Below are 15549 nucleotides of genomic sequence, written 5' to 3' on the forward strand. Positions count from 1 at the left end.
ATAAGGTTGACTTCAGCAAATCAGTATACAAGTACTTCACCTGAAGATACTTACATTGATTTGAAATCTTTTTCTTAAAGTTGTATGTAAATAATATCTCAGAATCAAATTATTTAAAATTGTATCATTTGTGCTTTAAAGACGTCCTGTTGTAAGTTATTTTGTAAAAGTAAAGCTATTCCCTAATGTACTTTTGGTTTCCATTCAAATTTTTACCTGCTGAATTCACATGGTTCACATGTATTTGGAATTCTCCTTTTCTTAAAAAAACATTTTGAGAGAGTGCCAGAAAAGTAATTGAGGTCCTGACCCTGCCATGTTGGAATCTTAACATTTTCTTCTACTTTCTTTAGGTCTTTGTGCTATGGAAGTTCTTCCACTTGCACTACCTTCTCCACCTCGTCAATTATCAGAATCAGAAAAAATTCGGATGGAGGACCAGGAGGAAAATACTTTAAGAGAGTTGCGGTTGTTTCTCAGGGATGTAACCAAGAGGCTGGCCACAGATAAACGCTTTAACATCTTCAGCAAACCGGTGGATATTGAAGAGGTCTTGTTTCAGTAGTGTGCAAACAGTGAAGTTGAACTGGCTAAAAGAAAAAAATGTTGACATCTTTTTTTGGAAGGAAAAAAACAAAGGCATGGATGAATATTACCCCTAGCCTGTAAAATTTTAATCCATGTGATAACTACCAATGTCATCAGCAAACATCTGGTGACTTTTGGATGAAATTAATGACAATTTGTATATGTCCTCTTGATTAGTATTGATCTTTGTGATCTCCTACTCTTCAATTTAAGAAGAGGATTAAAAGTTACTTTAGTGAAATGTCCATACTAGACTATTTTTATTCCAGGATAAATCCTGCTTTCCAAAAGAATATTGGTATTAACCAATCAATACCAATTAAAATTGGCATTTCCCAAATTGTGTATACCTTACTGAAAGAGGTAGCTGAGAAACCTGAAATTTGTCTTTCATATTTTGGAAATGTCTGTGACTAAGATGCTGTATGAGGTTATAAGCACAGCCTATTATTTTTCTCTCCAAGAAATGTTTTCTCTCCAAGAATTTTCTCCGCTCCGAGTGGAAAATTTCTCACTTTTTATGTGTATTGTTTTGTGTCCTTGTGGGAGCATGGTTTGTGATGATGAGAAAAGAAATTTTCCATTTGGAATCTACTATAATACTGTAGAATAAATTTTATTTTGTTTTGTTTTATCCTGGGATAATATAGTATGTGGATGCACATAATGCAGTCTTTACTGGCATTCTTCTTATAGTTCAGACTCCATGTTTGAACAGCTTTGGTGTTTTTAGTTTTAATTTTTTTCTTCATCTTTTTTTAAATTTGAATTATGAAGTGATGCAGAGTTTAATGTTGTGTCCTCATTGTGAAATCTGTACTCTTGGATCTGAGCAGATTCCTTTGGAACCATTACCTCATCTATGCCTGTGAGCTAGCATTATGTTTTTTCCCCTTGGAAAACCTGAAAATATCTATTCCCCCACCTCCCCCTTTTGGGAATAAAGGGACTATGTTTAATTTTATTTGTATGTTTATCCACAATACATAGTTTTAGCCATTTGATCCTTTCAACAACCCCACAAGGTCATTATTATGTTGCAGTTGAAGAAACTGAGGCTTATTGGCAAGTGACGCAGCCAACACTCAATGTTTCTTAAAATTCGAAGTCCACATTCTTTATATCATGGCTGTCATCTTTTTCTACTGGAATGACAGGACTTGCCTATTTGCTCTTGCAATTAATACATATTTTATATTTGTGAAGCATATTTTTTCCCTCATGGTATTTTCAGAAAGTCTTAAAACTATCAGCCCACTTTAAAGATTGTTATAAATGTTTATTTTTATTTCAAATTGGGTATGGGAACTCTGACACTTAATTGATAAGAACTTGCCCCCAAGTCAGCCTCCTGTGCTGGGAGTGTACCAGTTTTGCCTTTGTCCAAGAAAACTTTTTCTGTCTAACCAGAAGAGATTGTCAGATTTCAAATGCCATCTGTGATAGAGTGAAAGTTTTATAAATGATGGTAAGGCAGTGGAAGGGGATAGAAGATGTTGGTCAGTTAAAACTTTAATTTTAGGGTTATGTTTTCTCTTTTTCCTTTTTTTTTTTTCTTTCTCAGGTTCATTTTGCTACTGCTTCTTTGTTTACTTTTAAGGCTGAAAACTTAGGGGTCTCTGGGACAGATAGAGAGGGGAGACTAAGATAACATTTTGATAACCTAAAACACAAAAACTTGTATTAAAATAATGAATTTGAAATGTCTAAAAACTTTATCAAATTCCAAAGCAAATGGCAGAGGAAACAAAAGTTTAGAAAATAAGCGTTGAATTTAAAATTAAGCATAGGTGCTAAAATTTTATGGTCTTTAGTAATATAAATTTTTATAGTGCAAAAGTTTATAAAATGTTTTCCATGTGTACACAATACATGTCAATTGTCAGAGCCAAGGATCCAACTAATATCTTCTGAACTGTTCCTTGTTGAGTATAGCTCCACTATCTCCCCTATAAGGAGATTGGCTGGCTTTTTAGCTCCTAGAGAATGAAAAATAAATTAAAACATGCACACACACCTACCTAAAAATTTAAAAACATATAAATAATATGTATGTGTATATATATGCATATGTTTTTGTATATGCATATATGTGTATTTATTCATATGAATATATATTCAATATGTAAATTTTAAAAAAGGCATCAGTGAACTGCACTGGTAGTCCAGTGGTTAAGACTCCATGCTCCCAATGCAGGGGGCATGAGTTTGATCCCTGGCTGGGGAAGATCCCACATGCCGAGGCCAAAAAAAAAAAAAAAATCCCCAAAAAGCATCAGTGCCATCTGCAATGGAGAAAACTAGCCTTTAGTTTCATAGAACAGACATTACCCTATTCCCAGAATTTGGTCCCGGACTAATTAGACATTTCTAAGACTGTGTTTATGTCAGACCTAATTACTTGATTTGAGATTTGTATTAAGGAAGACAATACAGTCATACACACCTTGGAGATATTGTGGGTTCAGTTCTAGACCACTGCAGTAAAGTGAATATTGCAATAAAGTGAGTCACACGAATTCTTTGGTTTCCCAGTGTATATAAAAGTTATGTTTACACTATACTGTAGTCTTCTTTAAGTATGCAATGGCATTACATCTACAAAAAATGTACCTACCTTAATTAAAAAATACTTTATTGCTAAAAAATGCTAACCATCATCAGACAACACAGGGTTGCCACAAACCTTCCATTTCTTAAAAAATGCAATATCTGCAAAGCACAGTAAAGGCAAGTGCAATAAAACAATGTATACCTATAGATATATAGGTTGGAAGAGCTTTCTTATTAGTCAAATGATATAAAACATACAACTTATTGGGCAGTCATGACCAATATCTCTATTTTGGGTTATCTCCCAGAAAATCACACTGAGCAAAATGTATTTTTTGCTTGTAGATTTGTTTATATTTAGGGACAAGGCCAGTAAATTTTTTCTAGTTATGAAAACAATACTTACTTTTGTTGTATAGTTGACTCAGAATGTTTGTAATGAATCCAAAGGAGCAGAAAACTCTTTCCATGAAACGATTCATCCTGGAAAACTGAAAAAGACAGATAATTTTTTTGTTTAGAGATTTTAAAGAGATTTACCTGAGAACATCTCTAATAATAAGAAAAGAAAATCTGTGTTTCTTTTTATTTTCCTTAAAAAATTTTTTTCTTGAGGTAACATTTATTGATGCTTATTGGGTATTTTTACCGATACATTTTCTTCTCAGGTGTAGCCAAAGGATTAAAAAAAAAAAAAAAAAAAGACAGCTGACACAGTTTGTTTCATATTTCAAGATGAGAAACTTTTCAGAGTTGATTTAGATGTGACTTGAAACTGAAGCTTTTCATGGAAAGTATGACATAGTATCTTTAGTGGCATAAATTGCTCTATAATTTTATCCTTATCTATAATTATTTCCTAGATATCTAGATTTAATTTAAAAATAACTGTATGGTTTTATGTTTTTATGAGTAGATTATATGGAATATCAGAAGTAATTTTCATTAAAATATCCTGTTTTAGGTTTCAGATTATCTTGAAGTAATCAAGGAACCAATGGATTTATCAACAGTAATCACTAAGATTGATAAGCATAATTACCTGACTGCTAAGGATTTCCTGAAAGATATTGACCTCATCTGTAGCAATGCTTTAGAGTACAATCCAGATAAGGACCCAGGAGGTAAGGATGCACTGGGCAAGGTTGACTTTGGTGATCAATGAGAAGATAGTTTAAAATTTAAATAAAGCTTGCCTATATTTCAGATAGATAAATTAATCTTAATGACATATTATTGTATTTAGAAACTTCTTGATGAGGAACTAATAATATACTTAAATATTTAATTATTAAATTCATTTGTTAAATTACTAAATGATATATTTAAATTAGAGGATTTTATTATTCTTTTAAAAAAATTTTATTGATGTATAGTTGATTTACAATGCTGTGTTTAATTTCTGCTGTACAGCAAAATGACTCAGTTATACATATATTCTTTTTCATATTCTTTTCCATTATGGTTTATCACAAGATGTTGAGTGTAGTTCCCTGTGCTATACAGTAGGACCTTGTTGTTTATCCATCCTATATATAATATTTGCTAATTCATTTATTAAATTATTAGATAATATATTTAGATTAGAGGATTTTATTATTCTAAGTATTATGTTCAGGGTTTAGTTTCTTGATTTACCTTTCACTTTTTATACTTAGATTCTTGTTTTTTTCAGGTAAGATGGAAAACTGAATAGTTGTGAATTTAAGATTTATTTATTTAGTCAACATCACCAGTGCTGATAAACACTGGTAATTTCGAATTTGTGGAAACTTATTGTGGATAAGTTTACTTATCAAAAGACCTCCTTTAGGTAGATAGATGTTATCTGTTTTATAGACTGCATGTATTTTTATATAATTTTATTAGTTTACTCCTAATCCCACCCTGTACTCTAATCTGTAGTCCCAACTCTGCTAATGCCCTCCAGGGGAGACCTCCAGGAATAATCTGTAGTTAAACAAGATGAATTTATTGATACATTGTAATAAAGGAGAATGTATATCATGGGGAGCCATATAGGATTTGAGCTAGCATTAAGTGATTCTGGGGAGGGTTTAAGGAAGTAGGGCTTTGCAGTGGATTAGATGCTCTTAGGAAGTGGGAATAATTCGGGGACTAGGTATTTTAAGAACCTGGAAGGCAAGAAGAATGGAGCAGGCTAAAGTTGTGATTGGTAAAGAAGCAGCAGTCATTCATCTTACCCAAGATAGGATTATATTTGGTTATTTTTGTGGTTAGGACAGCGTTCATACTTTGTCTGTGTTCAGACATGATTATGGAGTGGTCTTGTTTTTATCTTGATCCACCATGGTCACAGACTGGTGTTCTGTAAAATTGTTTAAGTTTTTTTTTATTTTTCATTTTTTAAAATTATTTTATTTATTTTGCTGTGTTGCGTCTTAATTGCAGCACACAGGATCTTCGTTGCGTTTTGCGGGCTTCTCGCTAGTTGTGGCACGTGGGCTCCAGAGCGTGCGGTTGCGGCGCATGGGATTAGTTGCCCTAAGGCATGTGGGATCTTAGTACCCCGACCAGGGACGGAACCTGCGTCCCCTGCATTGGAAGGCAGATTCTTAGCCCCTGGACCACCAGGGAAGTCCCTAAAATTGTTTTTATGTTTCATATGAATACACCAAGGCCTGGCCGATAGTGCTAGGCCCTTTCCCAGCTGGCAGGGGTCATTACTCTTTTTCTTACTCTGTTGAGAATTGTTTCTTTCACAGATGATATACAAGTAAGATGCTTTTTATTTTTAAAAAATTAACGCAAACTTTCAGTTATCTAAAGATATTCAGAATACAGTTTCTGCTTTGTGTCTGTATTTATGGGCAGTGGTTCTTAACTCAGGCCACCTGTTAGAATGACCTGGATTTCTCATTTCTACATGAAGTTAAGTATTTCTTGTCTCAGTTTAGACCACAGTAAATTACATACTTTAATTCCAAGTTAAGAGGCAGAATAAACTTTTATATAGCTACTCTTGGTATCTAACAGTTTTTAAGCTTTGTATCAGGACATTTATATCTTGTTGTTGTTTGTTTAGGTTTTTTTTTTTTTTTTTACTTTTCATTGTATATCATATAGAAAAATTTATGAGGATAAAAATGAAGAAAATTAAAGTAACCTATAATCCTGTTATCTAGTGTTTTCTCTCTTTCTCCTTCCCTCCCTCCCTCCCTCCCTCCCTCTCTCTCTGTCTCTCTCTGTCACACATACACATGCACAGATATTATATATGAAATACATGTATAAATAATATTTTTACTAAAATGAAAATATAACTTTTGTAAACATTTTCATTCATGTAATATTTTGTGAAAAGGTTATGAGTTAGTGTATTTTTACCAAACAATTTTTATCATATGGATGTATTATAGTAGCTACTACCCTATTGTTGGCCATATTAGATTTTTTAGCGTTTTTCTCTATTATAACACTGATGAATATGGCATAAATTTTATGTATATCCTTAATTATTTCCTGAAGATAAATTCCTTAAAGTGAAATTTCTGGATCAAAGATTGTATAATAATCTCTTTTAAGGCTTTTAAACTGTGTTGTTAAAATTTTCTCACAATTTAAAAAATCTTCTTCTAGCAGCATCAGGGTCACTTGTTAACCAATATAGCAGTTTTGTGTGACTGAGAGAATCTCCTTTTCAGTGTAGATGGCATCTGCAACAGGGCCACAGTTTGGCTAGTAAAGAATGGGCTGGATGTCAGTCTCCTTTGATTCCCTTGCTGCGTTCTTGGTGAAGGTACAGTTGCACAAGTGTCTATATAGTGACCTTGAGCAGTGTGTGAGAGTACTTGAGTGCCTACACTCTCATCCTGTTAGTTTTTCAAGACATAGAGGTTACTGAAACTGTGCAGTAGGTAAGGAGAGCCTGGGCTTTGGACGTATACCTAGGCTTCAGTCCCAGTTTTATTTCCTAGTTCTTTAACTTGATCAAGTTAAGTCCTCTAAATTTTAGTTCCCTTATCTGCAAATAGGGATAATTATAGTACTCTTGTCACTGGGTAGTTGTAAGGATTAGATGAGAAAATGTATTAGGTTAAACCTTATGAAATTGCCATTTTCATGTGGTTCAACTTGAATATGTTAGGCCCTTAGCATAGTGCCTGAGACGTGAGAAGTATTCCATAAAGTTTAGTCATTCATATATTTATTCTTGTTATCATTATTATTTAAATTATGCTTTAATTTGTTATAAATTGTTTCCTTAGTGGGTACCTACATATTTGCTTTAGAATGACCCTTTGTACTTTGTGCTTATTAGTATATTCCCTGGACCACATTTAAAATTTAATCCTATTTTGGAACAAATCTAGGGACTGATAGTGAAAAATGAATTTGAGCGGTTAGAAAAAGCCAGTAGAAAGGGTCAATCCAGATTCTCCCCCCACCCCGCCCCGTGTAACTTAATTATAACCACATTGAAATAATATTGCTTTTATGAAAGAAGCAATGATTTCTGGTGTATAATAACCTTTTACTACAGAATGCAGTTGTATAATCAAAGAATATGGCTCTATCTCACAGTTAGAGTTGACATGATACACTTGTAACTTTATTTCTTCACTGTTTTAGATGCAAAAAGTGTCATATAATTCAAAAGCATGATTTCGGCTCTGTTCAGATTTTTTCATATCTTCAGTCAAGAGCCCTTTTTTTCTTCTTAGCAACAGAACAGCTTGTTATGTATTAGGAAAATAACCTCAGGGTCTGTTGTGTAGCAAGTGGAAATTACATGAATGTTGTATTACTTTTACAAGTTCCCATGAGTATTTGAAAGCTTACAGTGTTCTGTTTTGCAGAACACTTGGCCATTTGGGGAAAAAAACTAGCATGTACATAGAAGACAAAAGCCAACATTCTGGAAGCTGTACATGTTGCCTAAGTGTTTACCCAGATTCTCCCTTGAGGATAAAGTGGACAAAAATTAAATATGTTAGCCAGAAGAGTTTTAGTTTGTAGGTTCTAAATGTGACTAGTATCAGATGTTTGATCCTAATTATTATCTTATAAATATGTGATATATTTTATGTTTAATTGTTCCCCATTCTTTGTCTTGTACCACATGCCCCCTCTAGCCCTCAAGTGCATTCACATACATACCCTCATTTAGCTAATTTTGATGAAATTTCAGCCCTAGTCTTGTAGTATTCTCAAAATCTTCTGTTTTGTACCAGTTGTTTAGGAATAAAGCTCACAGATTCACCCCAGCTTTTGGAGCCCTCTAGGGCTATGCTTCAGTCCAACTCATTCATATTTTCTATTAGTATTTGTAAGTATCATGTGCTGTTACTGAGCTGAGTGCTTAGAGTACTGTGACAGCCCTTGCCTCTTGAGATGGAGATATTCATATCAGTAATACATATTGAATAATTACTATGTGACAGACATTATGCTTTATGTTATAGTATTAATTTGCTAGGCCTTCCTTAACAAAATACCACAGACTGCGTGGCTTAAACAACAGAAATTGATTTACCCATAGTTCTGGAGGCTAAAAGTCCAAAATCAAGGTGTCGGCAGATTTGGTTTCCTCTGAAGCCTCTTTCCTTTGTTTTCGGAGGCTACCATCTTGCCGTGTCCTCACATGGTCTTTTCTTTGTGTCCATGCACCCCTGGTGTCTCTTGTGTGTGTCCAAATTTCCTCTCCTTATAAGTACACAAGTCAGATTAGATTAGATTAGAGCCTACTCTTATGACTTTCTTTTACCTTGATTACTTCTTTAAAGTCTCTACTCCAAATACAGTCACATTCTGAGATATTGGGGGTTATAGTCTCAACATATGAATTTTGGGGAAGAACACAGTTCAGCCCATAACAGTTAATAAATAAGCCACAATCCCTCCTATCTAGAAACTCACTGTTTTATAGGAATGACAAATATCTAACTATAGGTAATTGTAATAGATTATTAAGGTGTAGAGATAGCATAGAGGTGGCGATTTTGAATTTTGTCTTGAGGCAGCAGCAGACGATTGTAATGCAGTTTCATAAGGTGTGTATTAGATATATGTACAGTGTGAGTAGAGCACAGAGGAGAAGACACTGGAGATGAACAGGATTAAAAAGGGCATTCATTTTAGGCTGAGAAAACTAGTGTACAAAGGTATTAAAAAAAGAGAATATGGCTGGAAAGTAGAGTGTCTGTGGAGGAGTAGTGAGAAGTTCATTCACTTCTCTACTCACTGAATCTCCATTTACTGAGCATCCATTTATGAAATATTTTCTGTGTGTAAATTGTGTTCAGTGCTGGAGATATGCAGCTCTGGCCTGAGAGATGCCTAAAGGCTTCTTAGCGGGGAGTCCTGCAGATAAATAAATGTCATAGTAAGTTCCCTATCTTCATTTGATCCTGTGTAAGGATTTCAGAGTTAATTCTCTAGATGATAAGGGGCCACTGGGTGGTTTTGAGACAGAAAGTGATTTGATTTGATTTGCATTTAAGAGTATAGTATTATAGGCAGTATTAAAGGTCAAGGGAATGATGAGATGGAGGTTGGAAGACCAGTTAAGATTCACTTGCGGGGAATTCCCTGGCAGTTCAGTGGTTAGGACTCAGCGCGTTCACTGCTGGGGCCCAGGTTCAGTCCCTGGTCAGGGAACTAAGATCCCACAAGCTGCGTGGCACGGCCAAAAAAAAAAAAGATTCACTTGCTATGGCAACATAGATTGAACATAGGGGGCTTAGTGACCAACCAATTATGTATGACCGACAGAAATCTAGAATGACATCTGAGTTTTTGTGGTCTGGGTGTTAGGAATCTGACAAGTAAACCAATGGAGGAACAGGTTTATGGGCAGTATGCTAAGTTTAATTTTGGATGTGTTAATGTAAGTTACCTCTGGTACACCCAGATAAAATGCAGACATTGTGTAGTAGTTGTATATGGGGGTTCAGAGATAGAAGTTTGAGTAAGAGACCTGGTTGGAGTCATAAGTGTATAGGGGTGAATGAGATCACATAGGCAGTATACAGAATGAAAAGAGAGGGCAGCCTAGAAGGACCCCTCCTCAAGGGAATATGGGTCGCAATTCTCAATTTAAGTCGCAGTCTTACTGTTGGTGCTTCCAGTACCTTTGTTAAATGTGTTGCCTCTGCTGAGAGTGTGTACATTCGTTCTTTCTTTCTTCTTTCTTTTTTTCATTCTTTTTTTAAATCAATTTTGTTGAGATGTAAGTTATATACAAGAAAACCTAGTGCATCATTTTAAAACCATGCTTATCTTTTAAAATCCCACTTATCCTTCAAGGAATATTAAATGCTATGCTCATGAAAGTTTTTTCCGATTTCCGTCCAGTTACAAGTAATCCCTTCGTCTTGGAATCATAACACTATGTAACTTTTCTGAGACACTTATTCCTTTCTTTTTTTTCCTGGAGTGATTACTTATTTACATATCCTTATCCTGTATTTTCCTGTATTTTAGACTCTAAGCTGATTGAGAACAGGGTCTGTATAGACATCTTGTATGGAGCATATTCTTAATAAATGTGACCAGTGAGTAAATTTTATGAATTGTCCTCTTCTTAGATACTAACTGAAGGAGTCTCAGAGTACATAGAAATTATAAAATGGAGACATAATAACATAATGCAGATATGAACCAGTAAATACAGTAAAATTTCTTATTTATGAAATGATTTAAGATGAAAAATCATCCCATAAAAATCAGTTTTTAAAAAAATATCATTAATCTTTCTTAATAATTTTGTTGAAAAAACCCAGCTAATATACTTCTGTTCACCAAAATACAAAAGAAACATAGACACATTGAAATAATTGTTACCTTCATAAAAGTAGTGATTGTATTAATTTTATTAATACTTATCAGTTTATTCTAATAGCCATTACTTTTTACTGAAGGCAAAGCTAGGTGGTAATATCTTTATTTTATAGATATAAGGAGATTGGGTCTCAGAGAGGTTATGTAATTTGTGAACAAACCCACAAATATTATATGGCACAACTGAATGGATTGTGATCTGTCTTAACTTCAAAGCCAGTATGTATGGGGTTTTTCTGCTATGCTTATATTACTTTTAAATTTCATGGATTTGGAGAATCTTAAGATGTTAACGTATGAGACAAAATAAAAGAACTGGTGGTAAATATGTAGCTATTATTCATGTATAATTTTAAAGCAAGGAATTTAAGTCTGGTGGCCATGAGAGGGTCTCTGAACAACTACATACAAAATGGTGTACATGTATACTTTTCCACCTTTATCACAAGCTTATAAGATCCAGGATGACTCCCCTACCCATCAAAAAAGATGAAGATCCAAGATATGGACATGTCTTCTAATTTTAATCTGTGAGCTTACAGTTCTATGCTATGTATAAACTTAGACACTGTTCTAAGCTAAGAATGATTAAAAAGAATTTTAATGATAGGCATATGTAAAAAGCATTACCTTGTCAGATGCAGATGCTATTTATTTATTTATTTATTTATTTATTTAGGCTGCTCTGTGTGGCTTGTGGAACCTCAGTTCCCTGACCAGGGGTTGAACCTGGGCCCTAAGCAGTGAAAGCATGGAGTCCTAACCACTGGACTGCCAGGGAATTCCTACAGATGCTCTTTATTTTTTATTTATTTATTTTAAAAAAAACTTCTTGTTATTAATTTTTTGTTTTTTGTTTTTTTTTTGGCTGTGTCAGGTGTTTGTTGCTGAGCACTGGTTTTCTCTAGTTGCAGCGAGCGGGGGCTACTCTTCGTTGCGGTGCGCGGGCTTCTCATTGTGGTGGCTTCTCTCTTGTTGTGGAGCACGGGCTCTAGGTGCGTGGGCTTCAGAAGTTGTGGCACGTGGGCTTAGTTGCTCCGTGACATGTGGGATCTTCCCAGACCAGGATCCGACCCTGTGTCCCCTGCGTTGGCAGGCGGATTCTTAACCACTTTGCCACCAGGGAAGTCCCCACAGATGCTCTTTAGAATAAATTCCTTGTCCTTCAGACCAGTGGGAAATTTTTATGGAATTCTTTTCTTAATTAATTAATTCATTCATTCTTCTCCCCCCTTTAATTGGGGATGGAATGTGGGTGGGAAGCATGTGTTTAAAAAAAAACGAAAAGAAAGATCACTGAGTTATTTTAGAGTATAATGTGCTAGATACATGACCTTTATATTTAATTTTACCTTTTTTTTTAGCTTTTTTCAAGCTGAAATGGAAAGCCAGTGGCAGAAAGTTGCTTGGGCTACAAATATCAGCTTGAAAGCATAGCTCCTTCTCAGGATGTTCATTGTAGTTTTTTGTTTGTAGTGGTTAGAATTTGAAGGAACTTTAAACTTCCAACAGTAGAGCAATAATCTTGAAAAATTAAGGTTCATCTTTCTTTGGATTGTCACATAACCATTAAAATTTGGTTTTCAAAGAATGTTTTAAAATATCAGGAGACTTCTGATTCTGGCTAAGATGGATTAAAAGGGACTGAATTTCCCCTTCTGTCTGAAACAATGGAAAAAAAAAACTGAACAAAATATTTGAAAAAACAATTTTGAAGACATTGGATATCAGGAAACGATGGAAATGATCTGTGAAGGATGGGAAACTAACAAGTTGAGCACTACAGTTGCCTGGATAGCTTCCAGACTGTGGTACGGGAAGGAAGAAGCCAGGCGGAGCCTCGAAGTCTCCCTGAATTGCTGGGAATGTAAGGAGGCCAAAGTGGATCAAGTTCTCAGGGCAGAGTACCAGGAAGGAGAAAGCTGCACAGAGAGAGCACTCTGGAGATCTGCAGAAGAGCCTCCTCCAGTCTTTAGCTAGCTGAATAATGATCAGCACATATGTGTGAGGAAACTACCTGAGGCCGGAGAAAGAGAGGGAATATTCCTTGATGTTTATATAGGGCTAGCAGTAGTGTAGCAAATAGTTAGAGGTGATAAACCAACAAGGAGAAAAACTGAATCATAAAAATGTACACAATCCAAAAGAAGTGAGAAAAAAGAGGAAAAAGGGAACAAAGAGCATGTGGGACAAGTAGAAAGTAAATAGCAAGCATATTAATAATCACATAAATTATATAAAAACCAAATGATCCGCTAAACCAGGGATCAACAAACTACAGTCAAACTGACTGCCTGGTTTTGTAAATGAAGTTTTCATAGTTGGAACACAGGCATGCCCCTTTGTTTACATGTTGTCTAGGGCTGCTTTTATGCTACAGGGGCGGCTTTGAATACTTGCCAGAGACCTTATGGCTTGAGAAACCTAAGATATTTACTCTCTGGCCTTATACAGGAAAACTTGCTGATACCTGGCTTTGAACATCACAAATAAAGGCAGAGAATGTCTTTTGGATAAAAAAGCAAGACCCAACCATATGCTCCCTACAAGAAACCCACTTGATGAGACTGACACTCTACCTACTGCACTAATGAGGTTCCTTTCCAAGAAACCCACTTTCTTGTTTGTTTATTTAAGGTTATTTTTTTAAAAAACTTATTCATTCATTCATTTTCCTCCCATATACTTTTTTAAAAATTGAGGCATAGCTGATTTATAGTATTATACAACATAATGATTCAAAATTCTTAGAGATTATACTCCATTTAAAGTTATATAAAATATTGGCTATATTCCCTTTGCTGTACATTATATCCTGTAGCATACTTATTTTGTACATAGTAGTTTGTACCTCTTAATCCCCTACCCTTATCTTGTCTCTCCCCCTTCCCTCTCTTCACTGGTAACCACTAGTTCTCTATATCTGTGAGTCTGTTTCTGGTTTGTTATATTCATTTGTTTGTTTTATTTTTTAGATTTGACGTATAACTGATAACATACAGTATTTGTCTTTCTCTGACTCATTTCACTAAACATAATACCCTACAGGTCTATCCATATTGTCATAAATTGCAAAATTATATTTTTTTAATGGCTGAGTAGTCCATATATATATATATATATATATATATATATATATATATATTCTGTGTGTGTGTATATATATATATGTATGTATATATATATATCATCTTCCTTATCCATTCATCTGTTGATGGACACTTATGTTGCTTCTGTGTCTTGGCTATTGTAAATAATGCTGCTATTAACATTGGGGTGCATATCTTTTTGAATTAGTATTTTGTTTTTTTATACAAGAAACCCACTTTAAATATAAAGCTACAAATAGATTAAAAGCATGAAATACCATAATCATACCAAGTTGGAGTGATTATATAAATATCAAAGTTGATTTCAGGCCAAAGATACCTGGGTTAAAGAAGATTATTTCACAGTTATCAAGTACACATAATAATTCTAAATATTTATTGCTTCTGATAACAGAGCTTTAAAATTCATGAAGCAAAAATTGATAGAACTGCAAGGAAAAATAGAGAAATTTGTAATTTCTTGGAGACTTTATTATCCCTCTCTTAAAACTAGATAAGGCTAGTACACAGAAAGTCAGTAAAGATATAGAAGACTTGAACAACCCTATCCATCAACTTTATCTAAGTGATATTTATAGAACACTTTTCCCAATGGCAACATATATACACATTATTTTCAAGTGTACTGGAATGTTCACCAAGATAGAACATATTCTGGGCCACAGAATGAGTCTTATTAAATATAAAAGGATTCAGATCATACAAAGTATGTTCTTTGACCACAATGGAATTAAATTAGAAATCAATAACAAAAGGTTATTTGGAAAAGATATTTGGAAACTAAATGCCACACTTCTAAATAACTCCATGGATCAAGGAAGAAATCAAAAGAGAAGTTTAAAAATTATTAAAGTGGATAAAATGAAAATATAAAAACTTATGAGGTGCAGCTAATGCATTACTTAGGTGGAAATTTATAGCACTAAATACTTACATTAGAAAAGAAGAAAAGTCTCAAATAACTGATCTGAACTCCCAACTTGAGAAACTAGGAAACAGAGAGCAAATGGAACCCAAAGTAAGCAAAAGGAAGGAAATAATAAAGATCTGAGCAGATCAATAAAATAGTAAACAGGAAAAAAAATTGAGAAAACCAAGGAAATGCAAAGCTGGTTCTTTTAGAAGATCGGTAATTGATAAATCTCCAGTGGAGCTGGTCAGGATAACGAGAAGTCACAAGTTACCATTAACAAGAATGAAGGAGGTAACATTACTACATATTCTACAGATATTAAGAGAACAGTAAGGGAACTTTATGAACAGCTTTATGCCAATACATTTGACAACTTCAGTAAATTGGATAAATTTGTTGAAAGACAAAAAAAAAAGCTCATGAAAGAAGAAATGTATAATGTGAATAGGTAATTCTTTTTCTATTAAAGAAATTGAACTAACAGTTAAGAACATTCCCATTAAGAAAACTTCAGGCCTGGATGCCTTCACTGGTTAATTTTACTGAACATTTAGGGAAAAAAATAATACCAGTTCTACACAA

At 34.3% G+C, this 15549-nt stretch overlaps 1 protein-coding gene across 2 annotated transcripts in view; it reads left to right on the plus strand.

The window, feature by feature from the left end:
* Positions 1-15549, plus strand: part of ATAD2B (ATPase family AAA domain containing 2B) — a 155932-nt gene that overhangs the window by 112086 nt on the left and 28297 nt on the right. Inside the window, exons 21-22 of one of the 2 annotated variants that reach the window (XM_059893536.1) lie at positions 354-550; positions 4106-4265. In XM_059893536.1, coding sequence (XP_059749519.1) covers positions 354-550; positions 4106-4265 — 357 coding nt within the window. The remainder of the gene's footprint in view (positions 1-353; positions 551-4105; positions 4266-15549) is intronic. The other variant, XM_059893537.1, reaches the window with a different exon arrangement.

This window comes from Balaenoptera ricei, chromosome 13 (assembly GCF_028023285.1).
Source record: "Balaenoptera ricei isolate mBalRic1 chromosome 13, mBalRic1.hap2, whole genome shotgun sequence".
NCBI lineage: Eukaryota > Metazoa > Chordata > Mammalia > Artiodactyla > Balaenopteridae > Balaenoptera > Balaenoptera ricei.